At 48.8% G+C, this 14,639-nt stretch overlaps 1 protein-coding gene and 1 long non-coding RNA gene across 2 annotated transcripts; both read right to left on the bottom strand.

Moving 5' to 3' along the window:
• Positions 1-211: 211 nt before the first annotated feature.
• LOC104583056 (splicing factor U2af large subunit B) lies at positions 212-1,704 on the bottom strand. Its single transcript, XM_010234742.3, has 2 exons — positions 1,425-1,704; positions 212-1,074 (listed from the first exon to the last, which is right to left on the bottom strand). Exon 2 carries the CDS (start codon positions 1,066-1,068, stop codon positions 469-471), a length of 600 nt encoding a protein of 199 aa, XP_010233044.2. The 5' UTR covers positions 1,069-1,074; positions 1,425-1,704; the 3' UTR covers positions 212-468.
• A 7,941-nt stretch (positions 1,705-9,645) lies between these two features.
• Positions 9,646-12,201, bottom strand: LOC112270574. The gene is made up of 2 exons (XR_002962834.1): positions 11,309-12,201; positions 9,646-9,993 (listed from the first exon to the last, which is right to left on the bottom strand). It is a non-coding gene; the product is annotated as an uncharacterized LOC112270574 (long non-coding RNA).
• Positions 12,202-14,639: the final 2,438 nt, after the last annotated feature.

The following is a 14,639-nucleotide window of genomic DNA, read 5'->3' as shown; positions in this document are numbered from 1 at the left end:
AACATAATAACTTCAGGAAAAAACCAACATGATGTATATGTTAAGTTGTTGTCACATGCTTTTTCAGGTTTAACCAAATTATGCTCCACGACTGCCAACATGAATTATCAGAGGCCATATATATAAGCTGCTTCCTAACATGTTTATCAGCAATGAACTGGCTAGCGAAAGCTCAAACCTTTCATGCAGGACGAATATGAACTTCTTGATGTATACCAAACTTCCAACCGATTATATAATAATATGGAACTTGCAACATCATCTTCTTATCAATGTGCTTCCAAATTAAGATACATTTAGCATTATGGACGCTAGTGATAAGAGATTAACTACTACTCCCTCCGTTCCATAATATAGGACGATTTGGCAAACTAATTTAGTTTACCAAAACATCTTACATTAAGGAACAGAGGTAATAGTAACTAGCAAATATATGGATTTCTGACCATATACCACCCATCTACAATCTTATCCATTGTAGTCATAGTCCCCAACATCAAACCTGTCCTGAGGGAAGAAGGCAGCAGCGATGACCTTCCCGCCATACCATATCCCATCCAACCACCTCCTGCACCAGGCTGCGTCGGCGAGGTGCGTGTACTCCAGAAACACTTTCCCGACTCCGGCCACCACGGAAGCAGCCCCGCTGCCTTCGATGCCAGGTCCAGGCTGCGGGATCACCACCTTCACTAGGTCGCCGTACTTGCGTGCCTCTTCCGTGACATTCTCCAGAAAGTGCTGGTAGAATCTGTCGTCCTCAAGGCGGTCGCTCGGGGAGAGCATCTTGGTCAGGCATACAACCTTGGTGCCCCCTTTTTCATCGTCGTGAAGCAGCACCGGAGATCGTTGACGACCACGCTTGCTAAAACGGTGGTAGAATCCGTCATCCTCGAGGCTGTCGAGCATCTTGGCCCCTTCGTCATCGTCGTCATGCGGCGCCAGGGATGGTCGACTACTGCGATTGCTCCAACGCTTGTGACAAAGAGGCCTGTCGGAAACAATCCCATATGTGCGAGTACTACCGTCTGGTAGCTTCCGAGGATCCATGTTGATGTTAGTCATATACATCTGCTGCTGCAAGCCAGCCAGCCGAATTAGAGTTAGTACAAGATTAAGAATGCCCCTAGTTTAAAGCTACCGATGAAACAACATCAGAAAAGGAGTAGCTTAAAGAAGCCACTCAGTCAACAGATGAAACAACATATAAGAACAAAATTAAGAGTTTCCCCGGTTTGGCAGCTACAGCTTCCTTCATCAGTTCAAGTTGCAAGTCCGAATCGATGACTTTGCAATTCGAACAGATGAAGGAACCCATGGATCGACCAGGCGGGGGGGGGGGGGGGGGGGGGGGGGGAAGGGGGGGGGGTGGGTCGAATAAAAATCTAAATTGAGAGTAGATCAAGGAAGGGGCGGGAGATGCGAACCTGGTGCTGGCCTTGGCGGGAGTAGTCGTCGGCCGGCCCGGAGTTGGCTCTGCTGCGTAGATAAAGGAAGATATCGGAGAGGCTAGCATCCTTCAGGTGATCGGGGAGGCCGTCGGCCGGCGGTGGGGATGGGGGGGAGAGTTGTTGTCGTAGTTGTAATCGCAGTCGGCCATGGCGATCGACGCGGCGGCTGGCGATTCCGGCGGTGGACGAAAAGGGGATCGATGGTTTCGTGTGGTTGGTCCCTATCTCGCGGTCGGGCTGTCCATGTATGTGCAGTACTCACTAATAACGCCCCGAGTCGGGCCGGGCCGGGCCGGGCCCGGCCGAGGGTATGACGTACGATTAGGATTCGGTTTCCCACCAGTTTGTGCAGGGCGGGCTGAGCTGAGAGATACGACGTGCGGACCCGGCCGGTTTCTAATAGGATTCGGTTTCCTTCGTCAGTCCCTTGAAAAAGAAAGACATTACTGTATCTTTTTTTTGGGGGTTACTCTCCCTTTTCTGAGGTGGACTCCGGTAGGGGAACGGCGACAGCGGCGCGTCGGCGGCTCGCTCTGGCAGCGTTAGTGGTCATTAGATGGTTAAAGGATTCTGATGTAATCTATACTAATGTATTAAATTGGAGTTGGTGGTGATGGTACGGTCATTACCGTTTTTTTCATGATTTCTCTTACTCCGTCTTACAACCGACGTCACCACACCCGCATGCCGATCTTATGGCGCCATGAGTTGACTACACAGAAAATAAAAATAAATAGTTTGTGATTTTGTTGATCCGTAGTAACACGTGGGCATACCTGCTAGTTTTTATTATGTTTGACTAGTGCAGTGTCCATGCGTTGTCACGGTCACTTAGAGTGCGTTTGGTTTGCCATCAAGCAAAAGTGGATAGGGATAACCATTGATGGCGTGTATAAAGATATTTCTTTCTGTGTTTGGTTGTCTAACATGGATGAGCCAGGTTGCTGTTTGGTTTCTAATTAACCTGGATGAGCTGAATTGTGGTAACATTTGTGTGCCACAATGAGATTACCTCCTCAATATAATGATAATGGATAAAATTCTCCAATATCTGATACAACATTGATATGCGTATATGACAAATCAACATAAGTCACCATTATTACCAACATAAACAAAAGAGAAGAGAAGGGGGAGGGATCAGTACGAACAGAGAAAGATAGAGACAGAGACAGAGACAGGGAGAGACGGAGAACGACAGAGAAAGGGAAGTGGAGGAGGCACGCAAGGTCGGTGCAGGACCAGCTGCTGGACGATGGGGTGCACCGAGGAAACGCCTCCCGCGGGTGTACAACCACCGCCCCCTCACCCAGCTCCTCTGTTGGTCGCCTCATGCGGGAGGGAGTAGCACCGACGGCGGGAGGGAGCGGCGCCCAGGCGGCAGAGAAGAGCAGCACCGACGGCAGGAGGGAGCGGTGCCCGCGCGGCAGAGAAGAGCGGCGCCGATGGCAAGAGGGAGCGGCGCCGGCGGAGCAGATGGGAGACACGTCGGCGGCGGGACGTAGCATCGCACGCGTGACAGAGCAGAGCAGCGCCGAAGTAGGGGGGAGAAGTGCCGGTGGCGGGCGAAGGGAAGGCAGGAGGAGAGGGAGGGCGACGACAGCCACAATAGGTCGGGAGGAAGAGGAGTAGAGGTGCAGCGGTATTGGTGTCGGGGAGAGATCTGGGGAAGGAGACGCATATTTGCAGAATAGCCCATATAATTTGGACCGCGGGTTGAATTAACAAAAACTTGAAGGGGCAAATTACAAAGTTCACAGACAGACGACGGTGACGAAGGAAGCGTTCCTCCCTTTATTATTTCTGGAGGGAAGGCAGGAGGAGAGGGAGGGGGGGGGGCAGCCACAAGAGGTCGGGAGGAATTCGAAGAGGAGTAGAGGCGCAATGGTATTGGGGTTAGGGATAGATCTGGGGAAGGAGACGTATATTTGCAGAATAGCCCATATAATTTGGACCGTGGGTTGAACTAACAAAAACTTGAAGGGGCAAATTGCAAAGTTCACAGACAGACGAAGACAACGACGAAGGAAGTGTTCCTCCCTTTATTATTTGGGTAGATATGCTTTGTACTTCTTGTGATTTCATATACTCCCTCCGGCTGGAATTACTTGTCGAAATATTACATGTATCTAGACACATTTTAAACGTAGATACATCCATATTTAGGCTTGAGACAAGTAATATGGGTCGGAGGGAGTAATAGATCTGAATCTTTCTCGCAAAAAAAAAGGTGTGTGTGAGGTGCTGCGTCCGTGCATCGTGTTGGTGGTTTGCTTTGTACTGACACCTATAGCGGGGGCACGCAGAAGGTACATGGGCAAAAGGATTGATGTTCCGTCACTTGGTAACGCGGAGGCTGTACACCCCCCACTATTTACACCCCCCTTCCTATCCACATGTTTGCCTTTCCCCTTTTCTCTCTCTCATAGTTAATCTACACCTAATAATAAAGGAAGGAGTGCTTCCTTCGTCGTCGTCCGTCAGACACATTTACATTTTAGCCCTTCTGTTTATCAAGAATCAACCTGCAGTCCACATTATGGACGAATTTTACCCTACCTCCACTCCTCCTCCTCCCGTGGCCGCCGGCTCCCTCCTGTATCCCCCTCACCCTCCTCCCGCCTTCCTCTCCGCCCGCCGCTCCACCCCTGCTTCCCTCTGTCTCTACCAAATCTCCTCCTCCGCTCGCTGTGCAGCTGGCTCCTCTTCCCCTACTGCCGTCCGCAGACCGCCACCGCAGTTCCGAGTCCCCCGGGTCCCCCGGTTCTTCTCACCTCTGTTTCGGCGCTGACGGTGGCCTCCCGCAATGGGCAACATCCTCCCGCGACTACCCCGCCCCACCAGGTCCCGCGTTGACTCCGTTCTCGTCGGAATCGAGGCCTACAACGATCCGCCCAAACCCCATGGGCTCCCATGCGGACACGGCGGCGATGTGCGGGCATGCACAGGAGGAACGGCGGTGACGCGCGTGGGCGGGAGCGGCTGTGGCACGCGCGGTCAAGGGCAAATCAGGGGAGAGGGGCGGCGGCGCACACAGGAGGCGGGGTGCGCGAGCGGCGGTAGCTCTAGGTAGAGGCACGCACGGACGGCGGTGGCTCGGTGTGATTAGCGAGCCGACGATTCCTCACTAGGAAGGGGACGGGCAGAGGAAGAATCGGCACAAGAAAAAGGCAGGGAAAGAAAAGTGCCGCTGACAGGTGGACCATTTTGTCAGCGTGATAGAAAAAAACACAATTTTTTTCCTAAAAAATTTCTCTTCTAGGGGAACATGCTAGATATGTTCAGTTTAGTGTTAGTTCTTGAGTCTGTAGTCATGGCCGTCGTTTATTGGAGTATTACGTTTTGTGTGATCTACATATGCGGAACTTTCTTCGTTGGATAGTGCAAAGTGCAATTTCTTCGGTTGAGTTAACCTGATGAAAAAGATCCACTCAAATTACAATTGACAGCACGGAACACAACACAAGACATCGCATTAACAATGAAATGGCTTTTCTTTGGTTTTTCTAAACTTATTTTAGGTCGATACATTACTACACGCAATTAATAAAAATGATCTTGACATCAGTATGCAAGTATTATGGACGAGCAAAGTATTATTTGGCTAAAATGCATATGGTTTCTCTCAATTGTGTTTTGTTCATGGGTTCCAAATGCTAGGTCTATAAAAACTTTTGATCATAGCGGGGAATATAACACCTTCTAGGCAGACAACAGACATGACATGCTTGACTTTATATTATGAAGTAAATGACACCTTGATTCATACACATTATTGTTCCGTGCATTTTGATTGAAGGCCAAATTATGTTTTGTTGACTTTTCTGTAAACATGAGTTTTCATGTGCAAATGTTTAATGGGCCGTGGCAACGCACAAGCATTGTACCAGTTTAAACTAAATGGGGATTAACAGTCTGATGACCATCACAACTTTTGCTCTTCTCTCTCTTCTCTTTTTCTCTCTCTCCCACTTTTAGACACATTACGGTACATGGCATGTTTTTAAGTCCATATTTTGTACATTATGGTACACGACCTTATTAGTTTCTAAATACCTCGTGTACATGAGTAGTATATAGCAAGTACATCAGGGTACATGTCAGTACATAGCAAGTACATCAGGGTACATGTCAGTACATAGCAAGTACATCAGGGTACATGTGAGTACATGGCAACATATCGTCAAATATACGTACCTCGTCAATTTAAATACCCTATCAATACTCATTTACACTACAATTACGATCAAAAGTATTAAGCACCTTCTCAATGTACATCGTCAATTTGTAGCACCTTGTTAATATACACATGATGTACGTCATCAATTTCAAAAACATCACACAACAATCACAATACCTAGTCGTGTACCCATGGTACATGATGGTACTCAAAAATCACAGCACAATCATCAAAGAAGAAACCACAAATATTAAAAAATCATATGGTACATGAAGGTACTCACAGTACAAAATTGCAAGATCACAATACAAGATTCAAAAAGAAACCAAACATCCAAGATCAACAAAACACAATACCTCATCGGTGAAGTACCAAATTAACTAATCAATCATCAACCATAAGAAATCAGTCGATGGATCAAAGATTAAAAAAAAGGATCTGGGTTCCAATGGGCGATCTGGGTTCTAAACAAGATGGTTGCGTGCCGAGCTCATCGGTGAAGGCCGGCGGCGGGTTGACGTGGGGAGGATGGGAGAACCGCCTGTCCCATGGCGGCCATGGCGCTCGGCCTCATCCTGCGCCCGTCCCCCCAGCCACGGGCTCCGCCTGTTGCCGCTGCACCGTGTGTCGACCGCCGCGGCGCCCCGTGAAGCGCAGACCAGGGCGCTGCTGGACGACGTGTCGGGCGAGGCGAGGGAGGGCGAGATCCTGGCCGTGAGGGGCGCCAGCAGGTCCGGCAAGTGGACGCTCATCCAGGGGAGAGAGGGAGCGGCAACAGGGGAGGTGGGGGCGAGCAGGAGTGAGAGAGAGACGCGAGAGAGACAGGGGAGAGGGACGAAGGGGAGAGCCATCTGCTGCCAATCACTGCATGTGAAGGGATTAAGAAAAAGTGGTGGGGTAGTGGGGGGCAAGTGTGTGGACACGACGCGGGGTGTAGATAGTGGGGAGGGCACCGTGACGTTTGGTGTCAGTTGGCCTGAAGTTCAGACATTGGGCACTAATTGCATCACCATAGCTTCAGTTGCAATCTACTGAGATTTCTTGGGAGAAACTAGCCAGAGAATGGCAATTCGAGCGTCAATAATGTGAAGTTGAGGGGCACCAGTTCGTTTTCAAGTCGAAATATGCTCCGAGAAGTTCCTCCCAACGTGCTTTCTCCGGGCCGTCAGTGTATATTGTGCATCATGGAGGATGGCTGGAGCCACGAACGGATAGAGTTGACAGCAGTAGTAAATTCTTTTCAGAACGAACAGCACATTCAATTAACACTTCAAGTCGTTACAGGCTATGGCCTGACCGGATAAAGTCTGTGAGAAGAAATGCTAGCCCTAGCTAAAACACAATCAACATGACAGAAAGAGCAAAACTGAGACTGGCTTGCTAAAGAGAGGATCTCTGCAACAAAGCCCACACAAGGACCTGTCACTGCCTTCATCTTGTAGCTTGGGAACAAGGTTCAGAGACATGATGGTGCCACTATAATCTGTGGGCAAACCTTCAGAAATCATTGCTTCAAGGGAAGACTGCAGGCTGACAAAACCGTGAAGGCAATATTGAAAACAGCGTATGATCTTCACGACGGGTCCATGCCACACATGTAAGGCCACTGCAGTTATTTATCTTGCCGTAACTGTTTGAGTACGCGTGTATAGCTTTACTACTTCTCTCTTTGTCCATCTGCAATTCATCCACACCCTTTGTCGGCAGCACAAGTCGGATGCTCCCATGAAGGAAGATAGTAATTAATTGCAGTAAAAAAGAAGAATACTTGCCATCTGAAAAATAAGTACGGAGTACGTAAAAAACGACAAAAGGCAATGGGGGAAGCAGTAACAGATTAATCACAAGGACGCAACATCACACATGTGAAACAGTAATTGGGAGAATATGATAAACTGCAGATGCAAATTAATCCACGTCATATGCGTATGCACTTGTGGATATAGAAGGAATACCAATGTCAATTATAAACAAACAGGTATCTTAGCTAGGTAGACTGAAATTTTGGTAGTTGTATCACTACAGGAAAAGTAGCGGTGGAAATCACATACCAGGCTAATATGTATGAAAAAAATCACCTAGACGTTTAAATCTAGGTAACCATGGTCATGTATCGCTCCCCTAAACAGATACACAAGCAACCTTTACTTGAAAAAACACAAAACAAATGGGCAGAATTTTTTTTTCCAACAAGTTCAGAACACTACCTAAAACAGAGAGCAATGGTGATTAGAATGTAGGGATAAATCACTGCTGCAGACCACAGTTGATTCCACCATGTCAGAATGCAATGTGATATGTACCAGCTGCAAGTATCGAGATACTTGAGTCCAAACTAAATGAAGATCAAGATAGCAGAGAATGCAAAATATGAACGGTGTTACATGTGTCATCATGTAAACACTAACACAATAACAAATGTCAAATCAGCATTGCGCTTATTTATGTAGGGAATAACTATGTTCTGCAACAAATATTACTAGTATTTCTATGTTCGCTTTGGTCAACAATTGTCGGTTTTTTGACCTTATTCACTGACTGAATTTATACACAATGACTTGATTGTGGAATTGATCACTGCTAGTATGGAACATGCATTGTTTAGTACCTATATTGCTAAAGGAATAAACAAGGAATATTAACTAAACATGGTCTCTAGAATCAGAGAATTTAGTTTCTGGAATCCCGGGAATGGAGAACTAATGGAAACCTCGTTTCAGAATTCAGATATGATATCTGTAGTTTAAACTTGGTGAATTTCAGTTAAGGAATAAAAGACTTATACTGACACGTATGCATCGCAACATACGGATAAGGATTTGAACAAACAGTTACCTGCTGCAGATTAAATATGTTGTATCATGGCTGTTAACATATTGTAGACTCTGTTTGGAAAGGAGTCAGATACCAGAATTTGTTCACTCCCAAGAGGATTTCCCAATGCTCCATGGGCCCCATCTTACCAAACCCCATTTGGAGAAGCTTACCACATCTGCTGAAGGTATTGAAGCCTGGTCCAATTTCTTCTGCGTTGAGAAAAATAATGGGCCTATCATCACTAACCGAGGCCCATGGGTGGATTTCTTCACTGCATCACTGGTTTCACCTGCTAGTTTTGATTGGGCCAGAAGAGTCCTCTCCAACATGTGGCAAGTGTTCACTGAGGGTTCCGATGAATGTAAAAAATTCTTTCTCCCTAATTGTTGCCCATCGAAAGAACCACTGATTTGCAAATTGTCTGCTAGAGCTGCCAACATCAGTCAGGGGTTTTCAACACGACAAGCCCCTAGAAGCTGTGCCCTTCTCACTGCAAATGCATCCACTTTAGCCCTTAGAGTCAGAAAGCCCAGAAAGCCACCACTTGTGGTTACTGAAGTGAGGAGTGAGAGGCTTAGGAAGAAAGCAGTGGGTTTCAAACACTCAACATGTGTTGATAAACACTGTCTTGCATGCTCTTCTAAAGCACCTGTGGTTTCTCAGAAGATTGTCAAGAATTTGAGTGAAAGATTTGAACTAGTGATGGATCATGAGGACTCTGACACTCAGAGCCAAAAGAAGAGAAGCAAAAAGTCATCCAATGATAGCACACCCACTAAGGAGAAGATGGATAAGAAGGGCAAGAAGACACAGAAGAAACTATGTTGCTAGGACATTCTGTCCGGGAACATATCTGTGTGCATTTTGTTATGGTTTCACTAGCATAAAAACTATGTAATAAGGCTTCGAACTATGTGTGACATGGTTATGCCCTCTAGCTTTTGTGTAATAATACTCCCTAATAGTACTATGTATTCATGCTGTGTGCATGATCATATGGATCGATTTATGCTTTTGCATGCTGAACTGATGCCGCAACTTTTTTGCCACTCTGGCATCCCAAACTGGTTTCTCTATGGATACAACTGATTGGAAAATTTTATCCTGAAACATAAGAGGCATTAACTCCTCCAAAAAGTGGCCACTGATTGCTAATAAGGTGGAAGAAAGTGGATGCAGCATTATTTGCTTCCAGGAAACGAAAAGAGAGAACATTGATTCAAAATTCATTCACAATTATTCAAAATTCATTCACAATTTCTGCTCTAGAAGACTCAACAAATTCCTCCACCTGCCCTCAAATGGCAAATCAGGTGGCCTACTGATTATCTAGAATGGGGCTATGTTTAATGGGGAATTGGTCTTCATGAACGAATACTCCTTGACTGTCTATTTTATGGATTCTCACCAACATTTATGGCTCATGTGAAGATGGTAAAAGAACTAAATTTATGTAGTGGCTAAATGGAATTGACTACCAGGATGATATTGACTGGCTTGTGGCAGGGGATTTCAACTTCATCAGGTCACCTGAAGACAGAAAAACACCTGGGGGAAATTACAATTATATGATGTCATTCAATGAGACCATCAACAAGATTGACTGGATTGAATTCCCTCTCAAGTGCAGAAAATATACATGGAGCAACATGCAGCAATCACCCCTGATGGAGAAGCTGGATGTCAATTTTCCTAACTCTGAAGCATTTCCATTGGCTAAAACCACCTCTGATTATATTCCATACGTTATTAAAATTGGTACCAAAATTCCAAAATGTCATATTTTTAGATTTCAAAACTCATGGATGACCAAACCTGGCTTCGATCAAGTGGTCACAATGCTTGGCAACAACATCAACACATTCAGGATTGTGCAAAAAGAATTACTGCCAGACTAAAAACTCTGAGATATTCCATGAAAAAATGGACAAAACGTCCCTCTGATATGGATTCTATGATTGAAGACCTAAATGCAGCCATCTTCTTTTTTTATGTCACTAGTACAATGCCTGTGCGTTGCAACGGGACAAAAAATTAAACATATGAACATTGATAAATATTCATCATAGTTCACAAACGACTACATTACTCTTGGCTTATCATTGGTTGAAAACAAATATCGCCTTGTGATTGCTTCACATATACGGTTATTACCACACATAATGCATTCGAAAATTCAATACTTCACATAATCCATATAAAAATCAAGTGTGTATAAAAGACAGTAGTGCACGGTAATAATCCAAAACATTAAAACTCCAACTCTTGTCGTCCCCACATAGTAGATCTTTGGCTGTTGAAACTGTGGCATTCGTGGTTGAGTAAAATGCATTAGAGGTCCTAATTCTTTCGTAAAAGTCATAAGTTAGTCTTAATTCTTTAAAACTGCACGTTTGAGTTCCAATTGTTTCATAAGTGGTTTCGTGCAGGTCCTATAGTGGTTCGGCCACGTGTCTCCTGCCGACGTGGCTATTTGAACCCACATGTGAGGTGACAGGTGGACGCATTTTTGCTGGAAAAAAAACCCGCATCTTCTTCCTTCTCCCCCGTCAGTCCTTCACTCTGTTTCCTCCTTGCTCTTCACCCGTGCCCCCTCTTCTCCTTCTCTGCTCTCCTCCTCAGCTCCTCTCTTCTCCAGATGTTGTTGGATCGTTGATGTTGGAGCCAGATGCCGTCCTTGATTTTCTTGGAGAGTGGGACGACCTGCTTGTGCGTGAGGAGCTTCTTGCTGACGGAGCCCTGGTGGTAGATCCTGTTCCTGCTCTGCATCAACACGGGGCTGACGATGCCATGGCGGTGGGCGGCAGAGGGCTTCGAGGCACGGGAGCGCAAGGGGATAGGGGGAAACGGACGAGAGGCTCACCGTGAATGCACTTGAGTGGTCGTACGGGAAGGAGGAGCTCGGGATGGTGGAGTTCAACGGCGTCTGGCGGCGCCCGAGACAGAGCGACGAGGCGAGGGCGGCTCGAGGCGAGCTGGGGTTGGGGAAGAGCATCAGCGGCTACAGGGCGTCTTCGCAGATCCGAGGAAGGTGGCGGTGGAGTCCAAAACTCACCGGAGAAGGAGATCGGGCGGCGGCAGTGCACGACCGGACTTGGGGAAGAAGGGCTTGATGGCGGCATTCCTAGCACCTCAAGTCGATTCCTTCCTCAGGAGAACTCAGCGCGACGAGGCGAAGCTCGGGGGCAAGGTGGTGCGTCTCGGGGAGGTTGATGGCCGCGACGGCGAGAAGAGGCGGTGCGCAGGCGCGCGCAGGACGGAGGTTGAGGGGACGAGGCAATGGCGGTGTTTGGCGAGCACGGTGGCCTCCTCGGCGGGGGACACGACGGCTTCCCGGACTCACCGGAGTATCTCCTGCTTCGCCGCGCACTTCTCCCGCGGACTCAGCCCCTGCCCAATCTCCATCTGCACCGCGAACCTCGCCACCACGCTCACGAACGGCCACGGCGACGACAACAGCTCGTTGGTATCATCGTCTTCCTCTCCCCGCCGCTGCCGCCAGTCCAGGACCGCGGCGAACGGGGCGCCACCTCTGGGTTTGGAGTCGGGACACGAGGTGTCCTGCGGGTCGGGACAGAGGCGCCGAGGTCGGAGCGCTAGAGGCAGAGGAGGCGCTTGACGAGACCGTCGGCGAGGAGCGCGTCGAGGACCTCCTGCGGCAATGGAAGCCGGCACGGAGGGCGAGCTCCAGGACGAGCACGCGGGAGCTCGCTGCGCGTGTGAGCTCGTCCACCTGTGGAGGAGAAGGAAGAAAGAGAGTGAAGGAGGGGAAGAAGGAAGAAAAAGGCAGGGTGTTTGTAGGAAAAATGCGTCCACCTTGGCAACCGACATAGGACCTGCGCTGAACCACTTATGAAACAATTAGAACTTAAACGTGCAGTTTTAAAAAATTATAACTAACTTGGGACTTTTACGAAAGAATTAGGACCTCAGATGCATTTTACTCTTCGTGGTTTGCACACGGGTTTACAACTATGGACATCCGGAATCTAACGATCAGTCGAAATGTTTGTATTTCCTAATTACCAAACCAATTTGTTTTTTTTAATAGTGTCAATGTTGAATATCTGATTGATGTACCGGGATGTAACATCGGAACTTTTCCTACATATGAATTGATTTCTCAGTAAAACTACAGATCAAAGAACTACTGCAAATCATTCTGGAGCAAACAGCTTGTACTGCAAGCATTTAGCAACAGTATCAGAAAGGGAAGTTGTTCTATACTTTCTGAAAAAACACACACACGAAAGGCTGTGATAATTACATGAACTAATCCACGACTCAGTCCAAACTGTTCCACTGTCGCTCCTTGCCGGCCTCTCTCATTGCTGCTGTCTTGTAGAGAAAAGCTTATTCATCGTGAGTCCGTGAGTAACGATGAGATCGAGAGGAAACAAATGGAAGAGGTAGGCGAGCGCCTTCTGGCCAAGGAGGAGGCATGCGGCAGGCCAGCCCCCCAACTGCGTGTACCCAACAGAGACAACGCCAGCCACACTCAGCCTTCCAGGGAGGCCGGTCTGCAATGCATTGACGAAGCTTGGCGACAGCGGCGGCGGCACAGGCGACTGGAAGGCCAGCGACGGAGCGGCCACGGCGACGGTGGCCGGTGATATTGCAGACGTTGTCCCACTGGCGGTTGGCATGGCAACGTCGACGAGGTCGTCCAGAAGCCCACGCGCGGCCAGTCCGGTTCGCCGCCCGCTCGCACGTCTGGAACGCGTCTTTGTCACGTCGTGCTGCCGAGCGACGGTGGAACGGTTTGGATCCCAAAGCTAGCCCTCCCCAAGCCAAGCCGCCTTACCAAGCAGTCCCTCCCGCATCGTCGCGCTGAACCTCATGGAGGAAGAAATCGACCCCATCTCCGTCAAGCGCCGTCGCCGCCATCATTTTATCCGGATCCGGCCATGCGCCGCCGCGCGCCCATCTCCTCGTGCAACGGTCTCCAGCTTCGACCGCCACCTCCAGGAGCTCCATGAGGATTATGTGAACCTCTTGGTGCTCCTCCTCGACTCCCGCGTGGCCCGAGTCATCCCCGCGCCGTTCCTCTGCCTCGGCCGCCGCCGCGGGTGGGGCTTGTCGGTGCGGGGCGTGGTAGGGGAACTGGGGAAGGGGGAGGAGGGGGCGTCGCGGGTGGGATTGGACAGGCTCGCTGACGTGAAGAGGCGGGCGGCGAGGAGCGAAGAGGGGGCAGGGGGCCGAGCGCGGGGCAGCAAGGAGCAAGGAGGCGGCGGCGAGCAGGGAGGAGAACCTGCAGGCGTCGCGTGGGGAGGGAACGGGGGCGTGGTGCGACGGGATGGGGAGGAAGGGGACACAGGGCGGCAGCAGGTAGGCTTGGCGAAGGTGGCGGCGGCGTTGGCCGGGGAGAGGCGAGAGACGGGGGCGGGCTTCGACGGGATGGGAGGACGGGTGTGTGCAAATTTTGCAGAAAAACCCTTAGATTGCAGGACCGTGGGGTTGATTCTTGAAAAGAGCAGGGATTAAAACGAAAAAGTGGTGACGGACCGAACCCGACAAGCCTTGTTGCTTTTATTATTAGGAATGAAGGTCGATTAGTATACTAACCACGTACTCGAGTCGAGTATACTCGGTATAACCCAGCTGGGGGCCTACAAGGAAGCCTATTTCGACTCCAGGAGTCTACATGTCAAGTCTTGCGATTCAAGATAAGGAAGATTAATTAGAGTATATCTCCTCATTGTAACCGACTTGGACTCTACCTAACACCTGAGTTCTTGCATATATAAAGGACCAGGAGGGGGAGCCAAGAGGACACCCCAACTTAGATAGAAGTCGCCTAGACGCACTCGACGACTCTGTGCATCCAGACTCTACGGCATCCCATTGTAATCGACTTCTCAATATAGATCCGACAAGCAGGACGTAGGGGTATTACCTCATCGAGGGCCCTGAACATGGGTAAATCGTGTCTCCTGTGTCCTTGTTAGCCGACGATTTCGCCAACACACACTCGAAATCTTTCCTTGATACAAGTCCATCAATATGGACATTTTGTCAAAGTCACATCTTCGTCATTGGCGCCGTCTGTGGGAACAAACGTGTGTTGGAAACACGACCTCGGCGGTTTCAGATCCAGCAGAACCATCATCGACTCAGGCGGAGTCGATGACCCTCGAGTCCTCTACCGCTCGCCTCCAGTCCAACCCCGCAGTCTTGGACAAGCTTGATGCCCG

This window comes from Brachypodium distachyon, chromosome 2 (genome assembly GCF_000005505.3).
Source record: "Brachypodium distachyon strain Bd21 chromosome 2, Brachypodium_distachyon_v3.0, whole genome shotgun sequence".
Classification (NCBI taxonomy): Eukaryota; Viridiplantae; Streptophyta; class Magnoliopsida; order Poales; family Poaceae; genus Brachypodium; species Brachypodium distachyon.
The sequence above is the reverse complement of the archived record's forward strand: the minus strand, read 5'-3'. Positions and strand labels throughout refer to the sequence as shown.